General features: G+C 34.2%; 1 protein-coding gene and 1 long non-coding RNA gene across 2 annotated transcripts; both read right to left on the minus strand.

Annotated features, from left to right (window-relative positions):
- Window positions 1-421: 421 nt before the first annotated feature.
- Window positions 422-7,692, minus strand: LOC124399201 (transmembrane and death domain protein 1-like). Its single transcript, XM_046869979.1, has 5 exons — window positions 7,628-7,692; window positions 6,337-6,516; window positions 5,820-5,939; window positions 4,048-4,197; window positions 422-947 (listed from the first exon to the last, which is right to left on the minus strand). The coding sequence occupies exons 1-5, from the start codon at window positions 7,683-7,685 to the stop codon at window positions 766-768; spliced, it is 690 nt and encodes a 229-aa protein (XP_046725935.1). The 5' UTR covers window positions 7,686-7,692; the 3' UTR covers window positions 422-765.
- Window positions 7,693-8,839: 1,147 nt separating this feature from the next.
- Window positions 8,840-10,195, minus strand: LOC124399152. Its single transcript, XR_006928177.1, has 2 exons — window positions 10,054-10,195; window positions 8,840-9,327 (listed from the first exon to the last, which is right to left on the minus strand). It is a non-coding gene; the product is annotated as an uncharacterized LOC124399152 (long non-coding RNA).
- Between the last annotated feature and the right edge of the window lie 1,615 nt (window positions 10,196-11,810).

Below are 11,810 nucleotides of genomic sequence, written 5' to 3' on the forward strand. Positions count from 1 at the left end.
CTTTTGTGTCATTTTTTTTTATTTTATTGTGCAGGTTGCATTGTCTGTTGTCATTGTTATTAGCCCAGTGAGCCCAGTGGATTGCTTCAGGGGTTAGGGGTACACTCAGGAGACAACAAGCAAGGCAGGATAATTAGTTTTTACTCCACACTAGACGAGCACACCAAAAATGGGTAGTACTGCATTCTTACACAGCTGTCCTGAAGATTGGCAAGAGATCCCCAGCACAGTGACATTTCCTGTGTATAATATTGATAAAAATGCATTGGCTAGTACAGTGGAAGACTAAAATGGAAGATACACTGTGAATCGCAAAGGCTTCCCAAGTGAGTTAATAAAACGAAATACAGCAAAAATGGATTTTTATTTAGGATTATATTTTGTATTAATTTTTTCGATATATTTTTATGTGCAACTTTAGCTCAGTTTTATACCCAAATTTGAACGTGTATATTCATGTAAATGATGGCAAATAAAGAGAAGGTATGTTATGAGCATTTTAACATTTACATTTTAACACTTTTAGATTGTACAGGATACAAAATATAATGGTAAAATCAACTAAAGCACAAACTTGTTTATGATTATTTTGTAGGGAATATTGTCTCATGCTAATTAAATAAAATGCATTTTGTTTGTTCTGCGTTTCAGGTCTCAGTAGAAGTAGTAACTATTTCTAGTACATAAGGTGTAAGGAATCGAGTAAAGTCAAGGAATGATGGTGTAATGCAGGAATTATTATTAAATTAGTTTTGACCAGAGAGATCACCTGGTGATCGTAGTAGATGTAAGACAAAAGACTAATATGCTTAAGAGCAGTGCACCAACAACTCCAAGGAAAAGGCCATACAACAGAGGCCATGCACCATCCAGCATGTGGCGTTGATAGGGTGGCATTGGTTGACGCTCCACCACAAGGTCCAAATCCTTCCAGGACAAGCTTCTCACTGTGTAAGAAATAACAACAAAAACAACACAAATTACACAACTATAGGCTGATTAAAAAGTAGAAGAAAAAAATCTATCGACTGAAAGTTAAAGAAGAGGAATAAAACACTTTGATCATCGCTTAGCATAATTTTAGAACCCAAATTAGACATTTTATTAGAGGAATAGACACCTTGCAACTGTTATTATTGGACAAAAATCAACAATGGGGTGGTATGATGCTCTGTTACAATTCTGAAGTTATTTTAATTGTATTGTATTTCATGTCTGCTAGAAATGTACTAACAAGCCAACAATTTGATGCCTACTAATCAAATGCTTAAATGAATAAATGAATGAGTAACAGTATAACAATATTATTAATATTAATTAGTTAGTATAAACACCTTCATATGTTTGTACAGATAACATTTACAATATTAATCAACACTTTCCTCTCAAACATAAAGGATTTCTTATTACTTTGACCTTTTATCAAACAACAAGTGGATTTTTATTTGTTGATATTTATATTAAGTTTGTAATTTTGCGTACCAGCATAGATTTATTCATTGCTAGAGACTCAAAGCACTTTTGTACTTCGCTCTGGATAAGGGCGTCTGCTAAATGCCGCAAATGTAAATGTAAATGTAAACAAGTTCCTGACAATGTCTTTTATCCATAAATTGTACGTTTTCATGGAACTGTATGGACAAAGTGTCACAATTATAACATGCTTGAGTCCACTCAAAAACACTGCAAACCTATGTGTAGATCAGGAAAATCAAAGGCAAATCACTGCTCCCCTCTGTGAGGGTAGCTTAAAAATAAATAAATAATTACAATAGAATCTTGTCTCAGAATCTAAGGGTCATAGTTTTAGAGCTTGGGTGATTGTCTCTATAAAGTTTTGCATGTTCTTTCAGTCTCCCTAACAGAAGTGCACCTACATTTTAGATGTTGATGTCTATTTACTTTTTAATTGGAGAGCACAACTTTTCAAATAATATTAAAAAGTAAAAAATTAAAAAATAAATGCATCCATATTTTGACTCTATGCAAGTGTATGTTATGGATTACTGTGTCAAAATTAGCAGTAAATGCCAGCAAGATAGTGCTAAACAATCCACAGTTAGAGACAACCAACTATGAGAGGTGCAGCTTCCGTAATACAATTTTTGGTCCCTGGATGGTTAATTGTCTTGGACATTAAAGACTGGTTAGAAATGGGTCTGTAATTATTGACTTCCTCAAAGCAGTAAGTTTTTAAGAACTAGTATAAGATGCATGGGATGACCACACAGCATATACTAAATGTGTGTGTGTGTGTGTGTGTGTGTGTGTGTGTGTGTGTGTGTTTCCTGCAATTATCCACTCCTGCACTGGCTTATAGTAAACTTAAACAAGCAACAGTGGTTGGGTTTCAGTGATCCAGGCCCACAAATTACTTAAACTGGGTTTACACGTTTACAATTCAGTCTGATTTTTGCTGTCACAGGCAGTGTCCTTCAAGTTCAAGTATTGTGTGAACACTCGTGTAAAAAACACTCGTGTGATTTAAAATCTACCAATATCTATATTACATTTTGCAAAACATTCATGGAGCAACTACAAACATTTAAGTGAGTATTGTTAAATGTAAACAAATACTGACTGTAACAGAATTTATGATGGTCTTTATAATGTCTCATCGCAAATATATTATGACAGGACAAAAACAGATATGGCAAGGATGTTAGCTTCAAAGTGTGTAGTTAGCTAATCAGCCACAAGCACTCTGTTCATAGTTTATTTATTTATTTTTATGACAATGTGAAACTATTTAATGTAATGTTTTTCAGATGAAAAGCTGCAAACCTATGATGAAAATGGTAACATAATTTAGCACAGTCGGTTGCAGAATTCATATTGGTATCATATCATACTGTGTGACATGTTATCATTGTAGAAGACCTTTAAAATCAAACATTATAAATCTGACTGAATGACACAAAAGACCAAGCACTAAAACAACTAGAAGTTCATGTTTTAATTACATTTGTAAATTAGGAGATAGGCTTGGACAAAAGTTTGTGTGCTATTAGAACAAATATGAACTTAACAATGAAATTTAAAATAAAATTGCAGAAACAAATGCCTGTTTATTGTGAACCTGAAAAAGTAGCAACTTTAAAGAAAAGAGTGACCTATAAGTAAAAACTGTTAAATGACACCACTAACTGAAATGTACTGTAGACACCATTACAACTAATTAGCACTTAGCACCATAGTTTTCACAGTATCTTGCTTATTAAGACTTACTTAGACATGAAGTACAAAGATACAGTAGATGTAAGTGTGATTGTGATATTGTGATATTGCATTATTGTGTTTATTGACTGATATTTACAAAAGACTACACTACAATAAAATTATTACTAGTGCTACAAACCTGATTAAAATAATAGGAAGAAGAAAATACACACTCCTTCAATCTTTAATCTTAATTAGGACCCAAATAACAAGTGTGATCATCAACTTCGATAAACAAACCACCTTAGGTGGCATCAAAAGAAACCACAAAACATTTCTGCATGCAGTCTTGGAAAATTGTGGAATTTGGGAGGATGTACTCTTTCCACCTTTTCTAAATGATATTTTTTATTTGTAAAAAAAAAAAAAGAATCTTTACATCTTGAAGTCCATTGTGATATTTTGTTGTCACCTGACAATTGTTAATAGATGTGGGTAAAGATGACACAATTTTTCTCATTTCTAAAATAAAATAAATATATAGATCTAGCTTTCTTTTTCATGCTATGCTTTGTTAAAATTAAGATCTGGTCTCATGATGCTCTAATGCATTTAGATGCATTAAGTCAAGGAAAAAAGATTATTTTTTGTTTCCAGATTTAATTTAGTACATTCAGTAACTCCTGTAGCATGCAAAACTTTTCTAAAGTAGCAAAATAGCACAAATACCTGTTAGTAATGCTGCTATGAATGATTTAAATTCAGTTGTATCCAGTTTGATTAAATGAGAGCCAATGTTGGGAGCTTCTCTGTAGATTCTCTAAAAATCTTTATTTAAACCAGTATTCAAAGCCATTAATGATGCAATGTACTGAAACCATTCCTTACCTTGTTTTGCAGAATGTGTTTTTTTGTGACTTGTCTCCTCGGCTTGAGTGTGCACTAGCTGAGATGCAATTTTGTTGACCTGCTCATGGTATTCTTCGACATAGCGCTGCATGGCTAGAGTCTTGTCCTGGTTAATGTTCTTACCCATCTCTACAAAATCAACAACATGCAGACGCCACAAGCTTAATTACTACTCCATTGTTATGCTGCTGTCATACAGAATTAAAAACTTAATTATGAATAGTTTTACATTCATGAGATGACATATACAAATAGGTTTAATAATTAGCACAGTTAAAGAATGCCTTCATTCATAGCAGTGGTTTTGCTATTTATTTTATGCTCATACATTGGCTTGTGCAATTCCTACAACACATTGAATAGTTTCAAATAAGATTAACAGTTTGTGCCAGGCTTATAAATCTTGCAAATATAATGAAGCACACTCAGATTTAAACTAGGCAGCATAAGGATGTAGTTTGCCTCTGCAATATAGGTTCCATGTGGACTATTTTTTAGACTATTTACAATCTGACAATTAAAGCTTGGGTAATTGCAGCATGGTGCACTTCACAAACACAAACATTTCTATTTGTATACAGAAATATATCTTTTTCTCTCAGTCATACATAGGTTTCACTTTCACGCAAGAATTTTCTTTAGACATTGTTCTGTCATTCTCTCTCTACAATTCTCTCTCTCTCTCTCTCTCTCTCTCTCTCTCTCTCTCTCTCTCTCTCTCGCTCTCTCTCTCATTCTCTCTTTCCCTTTAACAAGGGCTGATGAAAGGAACAGATGGCAGTGTAAATTTAGTGAATTTGCAGCTTTAACAAACCTACTGTCAAATCAATTTACACATTCTCAAAGGCACTCAGCTGTGGAGTCTTGTGCATACTGGACTTCACTTACTGACAGCAAGTGACATACTGTAAAAAAACACTTTTCAAAAAATCTTTATAAATAACACAAAGTATCCATGCATTTCACAGTTTGTATTGCACTATAAGACAATGATCTTTACAGACAGCAAAGGGAACCAGGTAGATAACAAACACTTGGACTCATAACAAAGCTAGAACAACTTTTACAAAGTAACACTAAGAATATCTGTGATATTGCAACAAACTCCCGATTCTCTGGCACATAACTCACGATGTGGTGTAATGAAAATGTAATATGCTTCATTTCCGAATGTTTCAAAATATAATTTTAATTAGCTCACATGAACTTTTGCATGACAGATTACACATTAAATGGTAGGCAACAGAACTCCAAAGTTCTCTCTGGTTTGATTTTTGTTTTGTCCATAGCCTGCTTCATGTTTACTGGATGTCCTTTTTAGTTAATGCTTGTTTACTGATTGCCTGTCTAATGTTTCTGTGTATTGTCTAGCCTTTTGTTTGCCACATTGGTTTGCCTGTGTCTGCTTTTTGAGAATTACATAACTGTATAATTTGCAATGTTTTCAGATTGTGTGAAAACTGGGCTGTGCATTCATTTTCACCTTTTTGCTCACATTCTTATAGATGTTAGTACACACACACACACACACACACACACACACACACACACACACACACACACACACACACACACACGATGTTCAACTGAGACTAAAGGTTAGTTTCATATTATTTACTATTTTTTTTAACATTTATTTGATATCTAAACCTCTCAAAATGTTTGGTGGAAGTAGTCCCAATTTCATATTTTGTGTGTGTGTGTGTGTGTGTGTGTGTGTGTGTGTGTGTGTGTGTGTGTGTATTACTAACCTATTGCAATGTCAGTCCTTCCAATCTGTTGAAGAGTGCGAGACAGTCTGTCATAGTACATCTGTTCACCATGAGTCTGGAGCCAGTCTATCAGAACTGAATGGCAGTGGGACTCTTTATCTGAGACATGCATACACACAGACTCTGTATAATGCACATATAGGTGTCCAGCCTGGCACATTAAGAGTTGTCAGTGAAATCTTGATATGACTCCCTTTCACACAATTAAACAATTTCTTTCTTGTCTGTTGCTTTAATATACACTGTGTGGTTTCTTTGAGTCATGCTGCTAAAAGATTTAATGAAACACAATATTGCTACCAACATGACACACTGCACTCTGGTGGCACTAGTGTTTTTAAGTGTTGAACACATATGATATTAAGCCATCAGCTAGGCCATAAAGAAGATGTGTATTTGATTTTTTTTTGTTATTAAAATACCATTTTATCCTGAACACCAGATTAAACCACTGATTTATCAATTATGTGGTTGTGAAAAAACTGATTTTCTATACCTGCATTTCTTGGGGTGCGGGATGGTAGTCTGAGTTGGTTCATCTCTTCAGACAAACGTGAGAGTTGATGGAAGATATTTTCTTCAGGGTTGGAAAGTGTCATTATAAGCTCTTCGCACTCATAAACTGTCAGCAGATCCACTAGTCGCTGTAGCTGATGGGATCCTAAGTCCTCTTTTACTAAGATCATTGAAGAGTCATGTTTATTTCCTATTTGTACCTCAGTGTACAGTTAATGACTGCAGACAAAACCATACTATGCTCACAGCATACTGCAGTGTTATACTCAAGCAACCTAAAATTGCGATGTACATCCAGAGCCAGAAGCTCATAGGCCCAGATCTTAATTTTTTTTTTATAATTAGGAATATTTTTGACCAACCTGTTCTGCACATGAATAAACTACTAAAGTTTCCTGGGCCCCACCCTGGGACAACTAAACAGGTTTTTGAGCTGAAACTATAAGAAAAGCTGTCTTATTGTCTTCTCCTAATTCATTTATATTTCTGTGTCAATGTAGTACTAATACCTTAATATCAATCATACCAAAACACTGCTGAATTCCTTTAATCTAATTGGTGTGAAAGCATTAAGTAATATTTTACAGCCGCTCTGACAGCCAGATGCACTGCATTCTAATCTTAATGTTTCTATGGTAATAACTAACACATAGACTAGTATGGAGGATGCTAGTACAAGCAAACTTGTAAACATTAAACTTGTAAACATTAAAGAATAAAGTGAAACTGAAAACAATTAGACCAAACACTAAAAACATTAACATATTAACAAAAGAAAAATACTGTATTAACTTGTATTACTGTATTAATTGTTGATATAGTAAAATATTTTGTGAGGAGATAATTTAAGGTTTGTTTTTTCATCTCCAGTCTTCAGTGTCCTCACTATTTAACATTTGGATGTAAAGTTTTGTGGTTTCTCATAACCATGTCATGAACCATGAGAGGAAAAATGGTGATAAATGGCCATCAAGAGTCTATAGCTGTTATTTGTGTTGTAACTGATAACAGAAATGCATGTATGTTCCACAAATGAAATGTATTGTATTGTTTGTAATACTAAAACAGGTACATTAACTGTAAAATGATATTATACATAAATATTTAACTGTTGATAAATAGATTTGTATAAGAAGCACAAAACACTATGAGACTGTAGCTGATTATTTCCTTATAAGAACAGCATTATGTATCATACATGTATTATATATTACTAACAAAAAGAATTTGATTCAATAAATAATGCAGCTCATGACATTTGCATATCTTACCTGTGTCTTCACTAAGGCTTGGACTTAGGAGGAAGAAAATGAGCAAAAGTGCAGTCATCTGAGCAAAAACGATCATCTTTAGATTTATGTTTATTTTTAAACAGTCCAGACTCATTTGTTCCAGGCTCATCATGTGAGGCATTCCATTAAACTGAGAATGAATGAGTTAATTGGATCAGATTCTGCTGAAGGATCAGCTTGTGTCAAAGGGCTGAATATAGTCAGGTTTTTTTCAAAATATACCCTTCTAGGTTTTTAAAAGCAAATTTGGCCCTCTGAATAAATCAACAAGAATGTATTATTAAGAATTTAAAACAAAACTTATTATTGTTTATAATTTAAGTAAATACATTTTTTTTATATATATTTTTAAGTGTAGTATTTACAGTATAGTAAATATCTCCATTTATGTAATAATCATAATTATCATCAATAATTTCAAAGCAGAAGATGCTTTACCACTACTTACATGTATATAATTGTATATTGTCCTGCCTACATTCAACTTCTATTACATGTTTATTGTGCAGCTATAATTTCGTTTTAAAAAGTGAGCAGCAAGCTGCATTTGTTGTTTTTAAAGACAAAACTCCAAAGGCATCTGTTTATTTGCATTTTATTCTGTATTTGCATTAAAAAAAAAAAAATGAGCATGCAATCCACATGGAGAAATTTAGTGAAATAATCTAAAATCATAAAAACACACAAAAAAACTGCCTGAACATTCTCACACTGGATTATACATAGGCTGTGACAATTATTAAAATCCCCTTTTTTATTTAGCTGCTTCTACTGAAAGCATGGCACATGGCCACAAGTGGTCAGAGCACTGGTGGACCTATTATAAGTTAAGAAGTATTATTAAGTTAAGAGTTGGATTATGAGTTTAGCATAAGAATTACACTGTCACAGATTATAATGAAACATATAAAGTGTTTTTTAGAAGATTTTTTGTTCATTATTCAAGTTCACCTTGTGTGTGTGTGTGTGTGTGTGTGTGTGTGTGTGTGTGTGTGTGTGTGTGTGTGTGTGCGTGCGTGCTTTGGCATATCATTTTGTATACCACGTGGACTTTTTGGCCTCAAACAGAAGCAACCAGTATAGTGCTTGATGTTTATGCAGAGTGTAAAAAGGTCATAGGCAAGGCAAATTGTGTTATGGGAAGGTTAAAAGTAGGGAGGTTATGGACTTAAAATTGTAAAATATGAAGTGTGTGTGTGTGTGTGTGTGTGTGTGTGTGTGTGTGTGTGTGTGTGTGTGTGTGTGTGTGTGTGTTGGGGTACATTTACACTGTTTAACAGACTCCAAATGCTTAAACCAGCAATCTAAATACACACACCCACACATATACCACTGACAAAAGGCTGTGAATATCTAAGGATACAAACTCACTGTAATTAAAACCAATAGAATTGCTTAAAGCTTAGAGTTTTGGCTTATTATTTATAAAGAAATTATTTTGGTGATTCTCAGCACCCTCATCCTGCTTTGTTGTCCAGTCTCTCCTGTGAGAAATTTTTTTTGCACACAGGAACATTTGTGTGATGACTCCCTGTCTTCTATGCTTCACACCACTGAAATCTGATTGCTTAGAGATACAGACTCCGGTGGAATGAAGGATAGAATCCACAGAAAATTGCAGTATTGCAACATCAGTCCTTTTTTAATTTGCAGCTTGTCACACTGCAACTCGAGGAACCCTGGTAAAACAAAAAGCCACATTCAGATGTAAATATAGAGAAATAAATACAGCATCTAACATGCCAGTGTATAGCAGTTTGTTCTGCTCAAGTTAATTCAACGAAGAAATCTTTAAAAAATGAGTCGTTGAGGGTTTTGTGCTTAATTTTTTATAATCTAATTTGATGGGTGTGTTGAACAGAGTTTGGATGAGTATGCAATCTGCATCTTGGCCTCTCCCTACTGCGAGCCCAGGCCTGTCTTTCTCACAATGTCCCTGAGCTAGGGAGGCATCATGGCATAATCTCTATTGTCACTCTCATAGTAAAAATCCTCAGCACTCCTGTAGTCCTCCTAGCACATTCACAACACTGCATGGGCATAAAAAGTTGTATTTTGCAGTGCTCTTAGAACTAATAAATCCAACTTTTTTTCCAACACCGCAAAGGCATTTTTATTTTTACAGTTTCTGTTCCTGGTCTTTTCTCCAGGGACAGTTTATCTCTTATTATACAATTTCAAATATAGTAGCTGAATATATTTAGTACCAACCAGATAATCTACTTAAAGATATGTTTGAGACCTAAGTTTGGAGTTTAATTACACCTTAATTATCTTTGAATAAAACTTGGTTACATTGATTTACTTGAGTATTTAACTATTTCTCTTCAACTTTTCTTTGAAAAAACTATTATAAATTTTGTAAAATTGATAAAACTGTTTAAAAAGTATTAATCTCCACTCACCTCTTTTGTTTAGTCCTTTTTTGAAGCAGGAAATGTGACACTTTTTAAACCTTCTCCCAAAACCACTTCCCAAAAATGCAACAGACCTTCACGAAGGTAAAGATTGTGTGCTCCTCTGTAGGACATAAAGAAGGGTACATGAGCAACAGGTTGGTCCTCTCTCTTTATTTGCCTACCTGCCTCAGGTAATGTTGCTGTACTTCTTTGTTTAGACCAATAGGAACATGTGATTTGAAGCAAGCCACTCCCCTAACCACCATAAAGCACAACCACACCCAGTTAATCCAACTGAAAAGCTTATGTGGGTTAATGTCTTAAAACACAAATGAACGCTTTTTTAATGTTGATGTAAATTGGTCACCAGACATGTGGATCTAAACACCTATGCCGTTTGTTGCAGGTGTTAGGTTTTTTTCATGTTACATGGTGATTTTTCAGGTTTTAAAAGTGTAGAGTCATTGCACAATACAAGGAGAAATATTCTAATAATGAATATAGAAAATGTATGATTAAGACGTCTCTAACATGGTTTTAAAAGATGATATTTTATCTTAAACATCTGATCATCTTTTATCATCTTTTATACTTTAGGTATTTTGGCCCTGCACATTGTAACATTAAAGTATATTTATATATATAGTCTCACAGACAGAGCAGCTCCCTTTAGCCTTTATTCAGCCCTCAAGTCTGAACAAGCATCATGTAACCCAACCCTGCTCTGGGTTTTAGAGAACAATCTGAGTCAAGACAATGGGTTGATGGAAAAATAGGGAGTGTGTCTAGGTGTGTGTGTGTGTGTGTGTGTGTGTGTGTGTGTGTGTGTGTGTGTGTGTGTGTGTGTTCTGGGGTGGAGAATAAGGGGTTGTAGTGGGTTTTGTAAGGGTCAAAGGAGGGATATGAGGAGGTATAGTAAATGCAGCTGATGTAGAATCTACAGCTCCCCTAGCATCTGGCAATTTTTTGAATGAGGTTGTTTATTTGAAATCTATCCTTGTTTCATACAAGTTTATTGATGGTTCACCAATAACTTTAAGTTATGAGCACATATTTGCTGGAGAAGTAGTCTCTGAAAGCCTGAAAAGAAAAAACACACAATTGTGTGTGTGTGTGTGTGTGTGTGTGTGTGTGTGTGTGTGTGTGTAAAGGCAAATCTATTCCTATTTATGAGACCTTTGGTGGATTATGTTAAAAGAATTATATATATACATATAAGAACAACTTTCTTTTTCATAAAATACAGTGCTGTAAAAAAGTATTTCACTTCCTGCTTTTTTTTTTGCATATATTAATAATTTAGATCAAGCTAATTTTACTATTACACAAAGATAACATGAGTAAATACAAAATGCAGTTTTTGTGATTTCATTTATTAACTGAAAAAAAGCTGACCAAATCTACTTGGCCCTATGTAAAAAATAAGTTGCCCCCTCATAGCTAACTAATACATGAACTGTGATTAAACTTCGTTTGATCGTTCACCACACACAGGCCTGATTACTGCCAGCCCTGTTGAATCAAAAAATCACTTAAATAGAACCTATATGACAAAGTAATGCACAGTAAAAGATCTCAAAAGTAACACATAGTGCCAAGATATAAAGAAATTCAAGAACAGATGCAAAACAAAGTAATTGTCGTGTATCAGTCTGGAAAGGGATACAAAGCCATTTAGGCTTTGGGACTCCAGAGAACCACCGTGAGAGCTATTATCCAAAAATGGAGAAAACTTGAACAGTGGTAACCAAAGAAGTGGCAGA

This window comes from Silurus meridionalis, chromosome 16 (genome assembly GCF_014805685.1).
Source record: "Silurus meridionalis isolate SWU-2019-XX chromosome 16, ASM1480568v1, whole genome shotgun sequence".
In the NCBI taxonomy this organism is placed as follows: Eukaryota; Metazoa; Chordata; class Actinopteri; order Siluriformes; family Siluridae; genus Silurus; species Silurus meridionalis.

Excerpts from the sequence above, each read along its gene's own strand:
- LOC124399201 (XM_046869979.1), bottom strand. The coding sequence starts at position 7,685 with ATGACTGCACTTTTGCTCATTTTCTTCCTCCTAAGTCCAAGCCTTAGT. Across the intron at positions 5,940-6,336 it reads CCGCACCCCAAGAAATGCAG|ATAAAGAGTCCCACTGCCAT; the intron begins GTATAGAAAATC and ends TGCATGTCTCAG. Across the intron at positions 4,198-5,819 it reads AAGGACTGACATTGCAATAG|AGATGGGTAAGAACATTAAC; the intron begins GTTAGTAATACA and ends TTGATTTTGTAG.